This window comes from Hermetia illucens, chromosome 3 (genome assembly GCF_905115235.1).
Source record: "Hermetia illucens chromosome 3, iHerIll2.2.curated.20191125, whole genome shotgun sequence".
In the NCBI taxonomy this organism is placed as follows: Eukaryota; Metazoa; Arthropoda; class Insecta; order Diptera; family Stratiomyidae; genus Hermetia; species Hermetia illucens.
Window position 1 is genome coordinate 162,875,891 of NC_051851.1, and position 15,187 is coordinate 162,891,077.

At 43.3% G+C, this 15,187-nt stretch overlaps 1 protein-coding gene and 1 long non-coding RNA gene across 2 annotated transcripts; one reads left to right on the forward strand and one right to left on the reverse strand.

Moving 5' to 3' along the window:
• Nucleotides 1-4,973: 4,973 nt before the first annotated feature.
• LOC119652794 (U4/U6 small nuclear ribonucleoprotein Prp4) lies at nucleotides 4,974-7,074 on the reverse strand. Its single transcript, XM_038057117.1, has 5 exons — nucleotides 6,702-7,074; nucleotides 5,726-6,637; nucleotides 5,514-5,661; nucleotides 5,289-5,417; nucleotides 4,974-5,169 (listed from the first exon to the last, which is right to left on the reverse strand). Exons 1-5 carry the CDS (start codon nucleotides 6,953-6,955, stop codon nucleotides 5,023-5,025), a joined length of 1,590 nt encoding a protein of 529 aa, XP_037913045.1. The 5' UTR covers nucleotides 6,956-7,074; the 3' UTR covers nucleotides 4,974-5,022.
• Nucleotides 7,075-7,107: 33 nt separating this feature from the next.
• Nucleotides 7,108-7,639, forward strand: LOC119652795. The gene is made up of 2 exons (XR_005249597.1): nucleotides 7,108-7,262; nucleotides 7,328-7,639. It is a non-coding gene; the product is annotated as an uncharacterized LOC119652795 (long non-coding RNA).
• Nucleotides 7,640-15,187: the final 7,548 nt, after the last annotated feature.

The window sequence follows — 15,187 nt, forward strand, 5'->3', positions numbered from 1 at the left end:
TGGTGTTCTGAAAGCCTCGCGACTGCATCCAGATCAGGACAGAACAACATGGCGCAACCAATCAACAAGAGCCGAGCCTGTCGACTAATCATTTTGTTTGAGCTTAATAATAGTGCCACGAATCATCCTCCTCGAAAGTGCAAAATATTTTCACTTCCATAGTTTAATTTCTAATACTTTTGTTACTATTCAAACCTGGTTTAAATTACGCACCAAACGATTTCTGAGCGACTTTGGAATGATATTTTACGAAACTTCTTACCCTTCGTTGATGCTACAGCTCGAAGTTAAGTCTCCAAAGAAACAGCTTATCCTAAAATGTTTTCCAATAGGCAGACTGAAACAGCGATGGCGTTAGATAGTTAGAGAGTCTCTCGATTCCATCCGAACTAAGCCTATGACCGAGAAAAGTGGAAAATTCGGTCAAAACAACTCGACCCCACCACTGAACGGGACAGAGACTAAAGGAGAGAAGAATCCCATGAGCTAAAAGGTTAGGAAGAAAGTTTTCTTTCGGATCTCTTCCTTCTCGCCGTTTTATTGTGAAAGTTAATGTGTTATTTTAAAAAAGGTCGAACAGAAATATGCCACTGATATTATTCGCCATCGTTATCTGTCACCTTTTTCAATTAAATTCAAAACAATATGTTTATTGAAGTTTTCTAAGGGTTTGTTCAATTTTTTGCATCATCTGCATAAGAAGGGAAATGCTTGCGGTTATTAGTCGAAAGAAGTCACTTTATCTTGCCTGTGATACAGCGGCAGTTTTTTCTTTAAGAATAATAATAACAACAATCCAATTGGGTCAATGCCTTGAAGTGTGTTAGAGCACTTCATTCAAGACCGTAACGGCACACTACAGGATTACAGTACCCTATAGAAAGTAATGTCATCAGCATTGCGTCCGCCCGAGATTATTACCCTGATTTGACTCAGGTACTCATTCACAGTTGAGACGACTGGTATCCGACGTGAAATCATGATACAAATTTCACTGCCACCAGTGAAATTCGGACCGCGACCTTTCATACGGCAGCCTTGGGCTCTAACCACTCCACTATCCGAGCACTTTTCCTTTAATGCTCGACTCAAATGCGCCAATTATAGTCAATAGCGATCTCTCATGATGGTATCGACAGTAAATCCGATCAATAACTAAGCCGACCAGCCCGAAGAATTGGTCTTGGAGAATTTTCCAATATTTGCGCGTTGCACGGTTCCACGAAAACTGCGGCGATCGTGATTTCTCATGTTTTGCACGCTGTGATGCAATGTGTACAGGTTTTCGAGATATTTCTAACTTCGTCAGTGTTTTTGGCAATACGTCTCGGACACCGCCGCTCATTGGATTTCAGCGTTGTAGCTCAACAGTTCTGAAAGTGAGGGTATGCTAAGTACATCTTTCGAGCGTCTTCTTTAGCCTTTGACCTATCCGTAACGGGATCGGTTCGTCTAGGCCTTGTGCGGGTGATGTCAAGAGACCATGTAACTACATTATTCCCCATGGTGTTTAATTTTGTTCTAAAACTTGCAAACGTTAAACAATATTTTCCCTACTTAGGAGGTCACAAAATTGAGCTAAGTCAGCTAGTTTGCCAATCCATTTGAGGCGGTACTTCTGGTCTAAGCTATGGCAAACCTCACGATGCTAATGGGCCAATCAGCCATCATTTTAGAATCACATGGATCGAAGTGTGGCTAGAGAAACATCTTTTAAGGGAAGTGGTAGATCATTTTGTAAAAAAGTAAGTTTGCCAATTACATGTCTATTTAAGATACCGGTCCATATGTTAACTTTGAATTGGTAGGGGTAGGGTAGGTATCAGTGGCCGCTCCGAGGATCCCAATTAGCGCATTGGTGCGCCGTTTTGATGCCACAAACTCCTAAGACCGTGACTGTTGTTATAGGAACAGGGAAGCAGAGTCCAGCTGGCTCGGATTTTCAGAGCCAGCCCGTAGCATTCACGAAGGAAAGCAGCTCTCCGACCCTGCAGCTAGAAATCTCACTGAGGTCCCCAAAGAATGGTTTACCCAATGTCCGCAGCCTGACTCGAGCCAGAGCTGGGCAATAGCAGAGAAAGTGCATGAGGGATTCCCTTCCTTCTCCGCAGCTTGAATTGGTATTGGAACCTTTCTTCTCGGATGAAGTGAGAATTTTTCAACGCATATCTATGCAAATTGTGCATGTTCTTAAGCCATCCTTTTAAGATGTACTTTCATCCAACCATAGTACCTTGTCCAAAAAGGTCGCGTCCTCCCTACTTCTTACAACATTCTGCACCAAAACTGTACCCACCGTTCCGAGACACCAGGGCTTGAAGACTTTGCAAATGATATGGGTGATATTGATATCGCGTAGTAATCATATTTACGGTCGATTTCGGTATTCCTGTTCATCTTGCAATTGCTCGTGCTGAAGTCGTGAATACTAACCGACTTCAGCACGAGCCACAAAGATTTCATTTATTACGTTAAAAATAGGTTTTTCGATCAGTGATCCAAGAGAACGGTTTTAACGAACTCCATTGAATTGCCAACATTTCGAAAACCATCAAATTTTTACTAAGATCATTTAATGTTTTTCTGGATCCTTGTGGGTTTCTCTAACAGGCCTTTAAGTATTATCGTTGACTTTTTGGATACCTTTTATATACTGTCACTGGCTTTGTGGTCAAACGCCTTTCAAACTAATCACCTATGCAACTCGTGCGGGTATCGATTGTTATAAACTTTCAATAAAATCGTCCGAAATTTCATTAAGCCATATCTTTTCTAAAGTTTTTTCTCTAGATCTGCTTTGCTCCTTATCGATTTTTGTTGCAGTCGCCGCTTCATGAACGTCCTTAAGTTCTCTATGGGGTTCAAATCTGGACTGTTTCCTAGCCATGGCAGCGACCGTATGCCAAGCTCCTCTTTCCAAGATGTTACCTGTGAATAAGAACGGTATTGAGGATAAAACCGATACAGATAGTGCGAGCTCAATGACACGGAGCCTAACCGCCCTGAAATATTACTTCATCAAAGTGCTCATGCAGTGCTTCCACCGTCTGAACAACGCAATCTTCGATAACTTTTTTGTACTTTTCTGCGTTGACAGCACCGCTTAGAAAACGAAAAACTGCCAATTCCTTTGGATATTATGCATCCCGACATCATTATTGAGGGAGAATGACGTGCAGTTCCTGCAACACGCTGGGAGTCAAATCTCTCTCCTTTTCTTTTTCGCATTGGGGACGGACGGACGGAATTTCGACCCATCAGAGAGCACATCTCGCCTCCACTCGTCCACAGTTCAGTTACGTCATTCCAATGCCCAATTCACCCTTTTTTCGAGGTCTTCGAGCTATGAGTCTTAACTGACTGACACATTTTCCTCTTTCAACACGGATGCTCGTTCTAATGACCGCCCGGCACGGGGAGTAATCAATCACTTGCTGCCTCCCGCCCTTTGTTTTCGTCTCAGATTGCCATCTCTGGCATAATTTTAAAAAAAAAAATTCTAATACTTGCCTCAGAACAATTGATTTTTCTCCTATTTCCCTATAACTATCATCCCATTCCCGCAAAACCGGAATATGGGTCTTTTCCTCAACACTTAACTTTTTGCTTCATGACATTTTATTGAGACAAAATTAAGGTTTTCGCTTTCTCTCCTTCCAAATCTCCAAGTAAACTGATGCTGAACTATATCTGAATATGACAATCCTTTTAAAAACACCAATATTTAACTTTAAATCCCAAAACAGACATTATTAGGGGAGACTAAATGTTGTCTAGACATAATTAAAAAGGTGGAAAGGTAATGGCTGCTTCCACATGAGAAGTCTTAACTGTTTACAACTAGTATCTAGAGAGCCTAGACACTTGGCAAGGCACATATATAGATATAGATATTAAAATGATACATGAGCCATAGCTAGCACATCACACATAGGACTAGCTCATGAATAGAACTAGACAATCTCTGCAATCTCTCTTTTCTAGACTGTGGTCGGGAAAATTGACAGACATTAACATCTGCAGGTGCTTGGTAGGATAGCGCGCTATCGACCCATCTGTAGTAGGGAAAAGGGAACCCAATAGAACGGAAAATGTTCTGAACGAACAACAATAATCCACAAAGTTTGATCACAAGCCCACATGTGAGAGAAGAAGGCCGCCCGTGGTGACAGCACTACGGGATCCGACCAGACCATCTAATGAGTGTTGAGTGCCAACATTTTTTTTGTCGGGCACCGTAAGTCGTTTTCTACCTCTTTAACTATTTCCGGCGAGGTTTTCTATGGTCTTGTATTCCGTTCCTTTTTTCTTTTCCTGGGCTCATCACAAATAGTGTTTCTGGAATAGTGTGCTTCGTATTGCATACCTCTTCTGAATTTTACTCTAATTCTCCTTGCGCGTCTCGGAAAATCGTGAGGGGAGCTGAAACGAATTTCAGGTAATTACTAACGGTGGCGCGTGTGTCGTTGATGTACTATTCCTATTCAAGGGGTAAATGACAACCATATATGTATAAACTCTCTTTACCACCCTTCAAATCCCTCGTTCGTAGCACCCTTGAACAGTTTATTAATCTGGCCCCGTTAAGCAAATGTGATTGACCATCGCTTGAAAAAGTTCACCCGTTCCCTTCTTTTCAAGAACTTCCTATGGGCTATCTCCCCTCGTCTAACCTATGCAGAATTTTCCTCAATGTGTGCTCTCGCCTGATCTGATGGACTCCTGCCGCTCTACTGATGTCACTCACTGAACGGCTTCGAATACTATGCGTAACCCAGAAATTTCCGGAGCGCCCTTTGCGTACCTTAGACTTTATAAATAAATAAAAGTCAAGGGGACTGGAAATCCCACAGACCACGCTTCACTTGCCCGTGGAAATGCCTCCCTCGATCGGCGACAATTCGATAATCCTCACTCTGTACATAGAATTATAAAATCTCCTTTTTTGCCAATGTACGAAAAGGACCTTTCCATTTTCATAAGTTTTTTTTTATTTATATTAATTTTTACAAATATCTTAGGCTAAATTTCAGGAGACCACAACTTAAAAGTACGATCAAACGATGTAGTCGCAATATATTGCGAATTAGGTGAAATATCAACGCTCGTTATTTTCCCGTCGTGTCCGTGAAGCGTTTTCAGCGGTTGCCACGTTTTGTTGGACCAGATCTGTAAAAAGAAGTTCAGTAAAAACATAATCCTTGTTCAGGAAGTTATTTGATTCGAAGTAGAAAATCCCTTATTTGTCGTCTGTACAATGTACAATGGGAATATTTAGAACTTCATACCTTTGTCGTACAATCATAGCTTCCCGTGACTAAAAAGTTGCCTCCGTCCTTTTGATATTTGACGTCCGATATAAGATTTGTATGTGCCGGAATCGTGTAGACAGTCTGTCGACGTCTAAGGTCCCAAATCTGAAATAATTCCAAAGATGTAATAGAGAATTTGGCTGTTTTGAAAGTGCTAGGATAGCGAATTGGTCCGTGATATTTTGAAATGTTAAAACTTACCTTGCATGAATTATCTTGACTTCCGGTTACAATATGGAAACCATTTGGTGAAAAATCAATGCCAAATATCGAGCCTAAATGTCCTTCCAAGAACATTATACATCGACCTGTTCGCAAATCCCAGATTCGACCGAAAGCATCCAAACCTCTGAAAAGAGTTAGAAATTATGGACTAAACGAACAACTCCCAAATATTTCTTTATATTACTTACCCAGTGGCAATCACACTACCGTCAATTTGAAACGAAAGACAATGCACAGATTTGGCATGACCTTCTTGATGCAAAACCTCTTGTTTCTGCTCTAGATCCCACAATCGCCAAGAAGAGTCGTAGCAGGCAGTGGCCAGGAATCGTCCGGATGGATGAAATCCAAGCTTCGACACTCTGTGGGGTATATGTCCTGTAATATCAGCAATAGCTTCCTCGCTCCCAAATGCCCATAATTTTACGGAACCATCATGTCCGCCTGATGCCATAGCCACTTCGTTCTTTGCATCATAAGGGACAGCCGGTCGAAATGCAACGCCCCCAACATAACTTGTGTGCCCACGTAGAGTCTGCTGTAATGAACAATCCGGAATGCTCCACAATTTACACAAACCCGACCAACTGGACGTCATCATCAGGGTCGAGTTGTCGTTGAACGCGCAGTAGCTCACAGGCCGTGAATCGCCAACTTGACTGCAAAGAGGGACTAGCGATTGTATCCGTTTCTGCAGTTCCACCATTCGACCAGCTTTTATAGAGCTTGGTAGCTCCACCAATTTCCGAGCATTGTCTAGTCTTGCTTTCGATCTGGGCAGGGAGTAGTCGGCGATCCAAAATCTTGCAACACGCAATGATTCTGGCCCTTCATGGTACCAAGTTGTCTCCTGTTCCTTTTGAAGCTGTTTCCGTTCCTCTTCTTCGGTTTGTTTTTGGCGAATAGCATTCTCACCGAGGCTAGCAAGAAGTTCCTTGAGACGTCTACGACGCTCGGCTGGACCCTCGCCGAAAAGGCAAATAGGTTCGTTGAGTTGACGCAGGTTGCGTTTGACTTCAGCATCGTCGGTACTGACGTTGATCTGGCGGGCGCGACGTTTTCGTTCGAATTCCTCCAGGAGAGCTTGCTTGTCTTTTGAGCTGCAAATGAATTTTCAAAATGATATTTGTTATTTTATTCAAGTTTTGAAGGGTCTCATCTTACACTTCGGCTTCGAGGTCGAAGTATTCACTGGACACTTGGACATTTCCTATAGTCGTAGTCGCTGTAGAAGACGTTGAGTTTACAGCTGCACTCGCTGCAGCCAGGACAGCTTTCTTACTCTCCGGCTCGTACTCCTCTTCGTCAGATTCAATATTTTCGAGTGCTTGTTGTCGCTGCCTTTCAGCTTCCTCCAAAGATCCATAGTGAATGGTGCGTGGTCGTTTTATGTACGCTATTTCGTCGTCGTCAGACATTTTTGTAATAGAATAGTAATCACAATCACGGTACGAAAATTAAGATAGATTTTGGGCCCAATTGATCTTATAAAACTCCCACGAAACGTATAAACAACAACTTCCACATAACCTCTCGGTTTTCCACTCTTATCCAAAATGTCAAAACAAAAGTTCACCAACGAACGTTGGTGAATTGCATGCACGGCCAAGGTTCGATTCTCGAATTAATTTGTTTAGATAAACGTTCGAAGCGGCTGTCAGGCAGCACATGATATCCTGGCTGTGTTAAATTGTTAAATAATTTTGAGGAGTTAAAATTTTAACGGTGAGTGATTGAGTATTTGAAGCGGAATTATGTGAAAGATTCCATTCCAATATTTTCATGTAAAGGCAATGACCCCGAATCAACGCATGTTGCTGATTCTCGTTGGGACAATTGGAACTCTGCACTTGGGTTTTTCAGTGCTGAAGCCTCTTCTGGTTCAGGAAAATGAAGCGAAAAGTGAGAAATTCAACGCATTTGTAAAAGAGCTGGAAGGAAAATAAGGAAGTCCTGCATAAAGGACTTGCCTTTGCCAGAGATGTTTTATCTTAGTCAAATTTTATCAGTTTTTGGGGTGGTGCAATGATATTTTGTAATTATTGCAATTGTGATTAATTCTAGAATTAATTAGGAAAAATATACAATATTTTGCTATAAAAGTCCAGTTTTTTAGCGCTGACAGGCAAAATGAGCACGTTTTCGTCAATCTAGCCCGGAAAGTCTATAAGGGCAATATCTATGGTAGCAAAAGAAGACGAGGCAGACCCTGCCTGTGATGGAACGAGGTCAGGACGCCAGACAGCTTTTAGGGATATCGAATCGGTGGACCTCAGCGCAAAACCGGGATGTCTGGAGTTCCTTATTAAGGCAGGCCTAGACGGGATACCGGTTGTTGCGCCGTTGAAGATGATGATGAGCAATTCTAAGCGACAAAGTGATCGTACCACTATTGTTATTCTGAGATATTTGTCTATTGGTTAAATATCAATACTTGGTTGTGCCTCCTTTGGCTTCCATGACTGATTGCATCTGCGATGGCATAAATGGCACAAGTTTCTGCGTAATACTTGGAGGTATACTATTCTATTCATCCTGTAGGGCCTTCTTTACAGAACTCTTCGAAAGAATGTGGTGTTTGTGTAACTGCTTTTCATGGTAGTCCCACAAATGCTCGATTGGATTTTGTAATGCACTTGGGGGGAAATAAGAGGATCAAACGATCATCCTAATTGGCCGAGAACGACCTAGAGGGAAGAGCTATCCCAGAAACCTCAATTGAGAGAGAGAAGTTGACCATGAACGTCCGCCTGCAAAGACTGAAGCTCCATCAAAGTGCTCGGTTGACATGTTCTTGCACGCTTTTGTGCTAGCTCGGAAATGTGAGGTCCCTTTGAGCATTTTGATCCATCACGTGTCATTGATACAAAATTAACGTGTCTATAACGATGCGTGGATCTGCACCGGATTTAAAAATAGACAACAAACGAAGGAATTCGAGACGATCTAACGAAAAAAAAAACCAGAACGCGAACTAAAAATGAAAAAAAAAACCAGCTCGACCGCCCGCGTGAAGCCGTAAGTCTCCGGACCCGAGTGCCGCAACCCAGAGGGCAGATCCACGACGGATCACAGCCCCGATCATGGTTTCTTCTGCCTAAGTTCGTTATTGAGGCGTGTCCCCAGAGGTACCCTCCATTTTCTGACATCCTCAGGTAATTTAGGATGATCGTTTGCTCATCCTATTTCCTTTAAGTCATTACAAATGGTCTGGATTCAGGTCTTTCCTGGAGCAGTGGAAGATAGCCTATTTTGGCTCACAACTTTGTTTGGTGGTTCGGATAGACAATCAGTAGTTTTTTATCATTGTTCCTGGCTAGGCTCCATATACACTTCCTTCACAATTCTAGTTTTAAGTTTGACGCCTTTTCCCCGGAAGCAAGTTTTTCTAAGTCTTAATTTCCTTTTCCACCTTGTAACGTAAAGTTTCCTGCTCTATCCTTGGTAGAATACCATAAAAGCTAATCGTTTGTTGTGTTTGTCTTTGATATGTAGCGTCTCGTAGGTGATTGCCTTCCAGAAGTCTCTGGATCTACGGGCCTTTGCGGCTATATACTAAAAGGTATTGCCGTCCGAGCTTCTGAGGAGTATCCTTCCCTACCTTTATGTGAAACGGCTATCTCTTCGTTTCAGAATTTGAAAAACTAAATATTCTTTCTTCTTCGTAGGGATGAAGTGGCGGATGAGGTGAGTCCGAAGCTACGCCGTTCCGTTCTCAATGATTCATCTTTAATTTGTTCTCTGACTTTAGACGAGGAAGATTGAATTCTCGTGATCCCTTTTGTTTGTTTTTTTTTTCAGATTCCGCGGCGGGGAGAAAGGTTTTGATTGGCACCGGGAACAGCCGTGATGGGACCCTGTGGGGAACGATTTTAGAAGTTTCCTTTGAGGAGTGCCAGGTATCACGGGAGGATTAACGGTTCCTTTTTGAAACGTGTCCAAAAGTTCTACTAAGTGAAGTATTCTGAATTCGTGAATCTCGTCCGCCCTTTGATTCGAGCAATCAAAATTCGAAAATCCCGAGTTACTTTGCTAGTGTACATTCATCGTCGAATCAGCTGTTACGACTCTTTTTGCGATTAGGGTGAAGCATGTTTGTGGTCGTATTTATGATAACGATGTTCAGGTGATTGTGAAGATCGTTTGTTAATGCTTCATCTCCAGGGCATTTGTTAGCTGCGGTTGTTGCGGCCTCCATTTCCCCTTATAAATGTTGCGGCGGCCTGTGTTGTAAATGGCATCAGTATTAACTCTCACCTTGATTTTCAGAGGGGATTCTTGGTGGTGTTGTTGCTCGGAGCACCATGCCAACGAGATAGTGATCCGAGTCTATATGGGCCCACCTATATGTTCTGACATTTATCAAGGCTGAGAAGTGGTGGCGTTCGATCAACACGTGGTCAATTTGGTTGAAAGTGGTCCCGTCTGGAGAGGCCCACGTTTGTTTGTGGACCACTTTCCGCGCAAAGCGGGTGCTTTCAACAACCATTTCGTGTGACACTGCTAATTGAATAATCCGCACTCCGTTATCGTTCGTATTGTTATGTAAGCTATGGGAGCCAACGTATCGCCTGAATACGGACTTCGTCCTTACTTGGCTGTTAAAATCCCCAAGTATGATATTGATATCATACCTGGGAAAGGCTTTGAGGGTTCGTTCTACTGCCTCGTAGAAGGTATCCTTCTCCCACTCTGCAGTCTCCTCTGTAGGAGCGTGAGGCTTATATTTCTAAATTTGCCTCGCAAGCGTAGAATGCATAGCCGTTCGTTTATGTGTTCAAAGCCGATAACAGCAGGTTTCGTTTTTTGGCTTACTAAGAAACCTATTGCGAGCACATGGTTTACTGGATGACCACTATAATATATGGTGTAGCGACTCTTCTCCAGGAAACCGGTCCCTGTCCAACGCATCTCCTGTAACGCTGTTGCATCAGCCCTATGTTACGACAGGGTATCTGCTAGCTCCTGGCAGCTCCATCTCTGTACAGGGAGCGCACATTCCATGGAAAAGCGTGCAAATCGGTATTCCGTTGGCGTTGCCGGGTCCGTCGTTTTAAAATCCGTCCTGTCCGAGGCTCCTGTTGTGGCTTCGTAACAAGTTGTTTTCCGTGTAGGGTTGTCAGCCCTACCCAACCCCCAACCTGGAGAACCAGTTGGTACGATTTGTCCCGTTTTTAGGCGCGGGAGACTCGCCTTCATCTTTCTCTGTCTGCAGCTTTTCGTTAAGAAAGAGCTCCCAGCGGTCACCACGTGGAGGTGGAGATAGGGTTTGGTAGTAGAGCTGTTGGTGTTGGTTCAGCTTTAGCTTCAGGTTTTATGCTCCATCATGGGTACCAATCCACGTTTCGCCCTGTTACCTATACTACCCTTTGACCACTGTGAGTCGAACAGGCGTGCATAAATTTGTCTTTCACGGCATCTCTCTTGATTTCAGCCGGGCCATGCACATTGATGAGCTAGAGGTTGAAAAAACGAGTCCTGATGCGAATCACACACAAACTTTCGTTCATAGGTTTGAAGTTAGTGAAAATATTTTAAGCTTCAGCTTTTCAGCTTCTGCGATGGCTGAAAAATCTACTCAGAAACTCATGGCCAAGCATATTTAACAATGTCACCTTTCTCACAAACGTGTCGAATATCAGCGATAATGGTGTCTAAATTGTCGAGGAGATTCTTTATCATGATCTGTGAGTAAACTGAACCGTTGATTATCTAGAGAGATTCTGAAATTTTGAATGCTTTTGATTGTAAGTGCCATATTTTATCTGTTTCAAATAAAAACTCCACGGTTACCAGCAGCTTCGTTTGAGGCATTGGTCAATAAAGCAAAGGGCGGGGCTAAAATTGTAGATTCAAGCAATTGCGGCTTGATGGCGTTTAAAGCAAAAGTAGTTTCCGAAGACCACTCAATCATTCGTGGAATTCTGCTGAAAAAGTTTATCACTTCCAAAAACCTATTCGCTTTTTACTATTCTAGTCCTTAGGGAGTCTACTAATGTCTTTATTCTAGGCGTGGTATCGGTTTAATGTCGCTGGGAGTTTGCCTATAATTTTAATTTGCATTTAATTAAGGTTGAGTTAGATCGTTCAGTCGTAATGTTTCTATATTTTTGAACATTTATAAATTGTGAGGAGGCTTGATAAAGTCACCTGAAAGCAGTAGCAAAAATTTCCCAGACACTTTATTTTTATGCTAAGCTTTTTGGAATCTTGCCGCGAATTCGTATTGACTTTTGACTGATATTCGTCGGAGCCATCACACTGATCATTCGACCCTTGTGAATCTTCTCCGATGATTTATTAGTTCCTTCAAGGGACTGAAATGGCAAGCCAGTATAATAATAATAATAATCATTAGGGCAACAATCCTATTGGATCACGGCCGTGAAGTGTGTTAAAGAACTTCATTCAAGACCGGTACAGTACATTGTAGGAGGCAATGTGTCCGCGTTGTACTCCCCCAAGATTATTACCCTGATTTGACTCAGGTGCTCATTCACAACTGAGTCGACTGGTATCCGACGCCAAATTATGACACAAATCCCACTGCCACCAGTAAAATTTGAGCCTTGTGCTCCAACCAATCAGCTATCCAGACACGAAGCCAGTATAGTTTGAGTATTTTCTGCAGACATAACTCCATGCAAACATTGTCACCAACTGGTTGCTCCACTTAATAGGTGGGCTGATAAGTCAATTGGTTAGAGATTAGATTGTCAACAAATGATTCAACTTGGTCGATCCATTTGCAAAAAAACCTTTTGGTTGCATTTTATTTAAGTCGCGAGTAAGAATTCTAGTTAAATATATTCTTCACTATGAATAGCATCAAATGCTGACCTTTACCTGGACAAACAAAATGGGTCACAAATAAAAAGGGCACCGAACAAACCAAAGGCTCTGTTGAAGAAAGAGAGATCTCCAGTCAATTACCTACTGTTGAAAGACAACTTCAGCTACTAAAAGAAATCTTACTTCGTCAGACACAAGAGCGAGTCCAGCCTATTTACCAAGGCGTCATCTTATGCAACGCTTAAAAATTCTACGATTCGACAACAGTCACTTCAAAGAAATCCAGCATAAGATCATCGCAAATATGGCAACAACAACAAGAACGTTGCAAATGAGACCCGAAAGAAAAAAGATGAGGATTTGGAAGCCACACAGCTACATCCTGATCAGGCCTTTAAAAGAACAAAATGACACAGCCAATCAAGGCGAGCTAATTCCACTTGTGAAGAGAACAAAGGCTAAAGAAAAGAAGATTATAGAACCTCAAACAAGAATCAGGATGTTGGAATAGCTGTTTCATAGATAAAGCTTTTCGCCAACTGATTGGTTTGGTCTCACTCTCCCTAATTAGACGCACCATGCTGGAGGGTCGGCGGGGAGTTGCAGATTCTCTCCGTACACCATCTCTGCGGGGCTGGACAACTCTTCTCGATGGGCTGTGCAAAAGCCGAGGAGGACGAAATGCAAGCACTGCTACCACGACGGATCGTCGCGAGTCATTAAGGCGACATTAGCGTCTGGTGCCAACGATCCAGTATCCCATTGGACTGCGGATGGTATGCAGTGGTTCTGCGGCGTTTGAAACTCAGGAGGTTGCCTAACTCCGAGAAAAAGTAGATCAAATTTCATTCCCTGCTCCGTGATGATTACGATCGGTACACCAAAGCGCGGCATCCATTCTCGACAGATGGCCTCGGCACATGATTGTGCCGCAATGTCATTTAGAGGTATTGCTCCAGCCACCGCGTAAACCAGTCAATGATTCTGAGGCAATACTTGTATCCGTGCGATTCTCGCAAAGGGCCAATGATGTCGAGGTGAATATTGTGGAAGCGCTTGGTCGACCGAGGGAATATGCTTACTTCCTTTTTTATGCGTTTGTTGATCTTATACTTCTAGCACACGATGCATTGGCTGGTCCAAGAGTTTACGTTTTTGTTCATGAACAGCCAGAAATATTTTCCGGTCACTAGCCGATTCGTCGTCCTGATACCCGAGTGTGCAAGATCGTGTACTTCGTGGAATACTGCCTGGCGAAAATCGACCGAAATAAACGGCCTGGGTTTCTGAGGTTTCATACAGTAAGAAGGGGGTTGAGTCGAAGATAGGAAACTCCTTGAACTTGTATTTGGAGTATGCCCTCGGGCTCTGAAGTTCTGCATCGCCTTTCTGCGCCTCGGCGATCGCCATATAATCTACTGCGGCGGGGATTGCGACCTCTGAGATTCGTGATACAGCGTCCGCAATAACGTTGTCTTTTTCGGACATGTGTTGGATGCCGGAAGTAAACTGGTCGATGAAGCTCAGTTGTTGAATTTGGCGAAGAGACGCCTGCCCTCAAGGGAGAAGCGGAGGTATTTAATGGAGAGAGGTACGAGGCGTATAGCTCACGATCGTAGGCGCTGTGGTTACGTTGAGCTGGGTTGAGTTGTTTCGAAAAGAAACTCAACGGTTGCCAGGTTTGGTTCATCCGTTGGCGAAAAGCGCCGCTTACCGTTGTGTCTGAGGCATCGACGAATACGGTAGTTTCAAAGGCTTTGACGGCTTCAGTAGAACACGCAATCACGTGGGAGTCTTTTGTTTGGGGTCCAGACAACTAAGTGTTGAGGATTGCTTGGTGGTGAGCCGCCTTGGGAAAGAAACGACGTTTAACATGGCCAAGAATCTTCGCAGATCTTTCACCGTAGTTGGCAGGGGAATGTTTTCGATCGCTTCAATCTTGTGTGGGTTTGGTTGCCGAGAAATTTCACCTGCTTCTGTAAAAATTTGAATTTTTCGACGTTTAGAACGAGCTCGGTCTCAAGGAGACGTTGAAAAATGCACTTGAGATGGTCCAAATGCTTAGATTTAAAAGAAGAGGCGACCAAAACATCGTTCACGTAGACGGAACAGAAGTTTAAGTTCCGTAGGACAGAGCGGATGAATCTCTGAAATGTCTGCGCAGCGTTACACAAGGCAAATGTCATCCTGATGAACTCGAAGGGTCCGAAAGGTGTGCAAATAGTAGGTTTCGGTATGTCTTTTGGAGCTACACGGATTTGGTGATACGCCTTGGCCAGATTCAAGGTCGTGAAAACACGACAGTTTATCAATGAGTGCGCAATGTCATGGATGAGTGGAATAGCGTATGGATCGGGAATTGTTTGAGTATTCAGAGGCTTGTAATCTCCGCAAGGACTTTATTTGCCGTTTGGCTTAGGGACCATATGGAGTGGAGATGATCAACAGCTATTGGATGATATGCAAATACCTTGTTTCGTGAGATCTTCGAACTCTTTCTTTGCAACAGCTAACTTCTGGGGTGATAGGGGATGCACATTTGAGAAGATCGGGGAAGCGGTAGTGCTGATGTCGCCCCATATCTGTAATAAAATGATAGGTTGTGCTCGATACGACAAGAGGGGGACGAATTTTGGAATGCCGTCTCTACTCCACCTGCAGCATCCCAATTAGGATGATTCATGCTCGGCCTCCCTCACACAAAGTCATGATCGTCGACCCTATCACCCAATCTAGTTGCCGATAGGCTTCGACGAGGGCAGAACAACTTAATAGGCGTGACATCATATCTGCATCGGGGAGAAGCGTGGCTGAAACTAGCATCTGATGGGTCATCGCTACCCTGAGTGAAACCATTA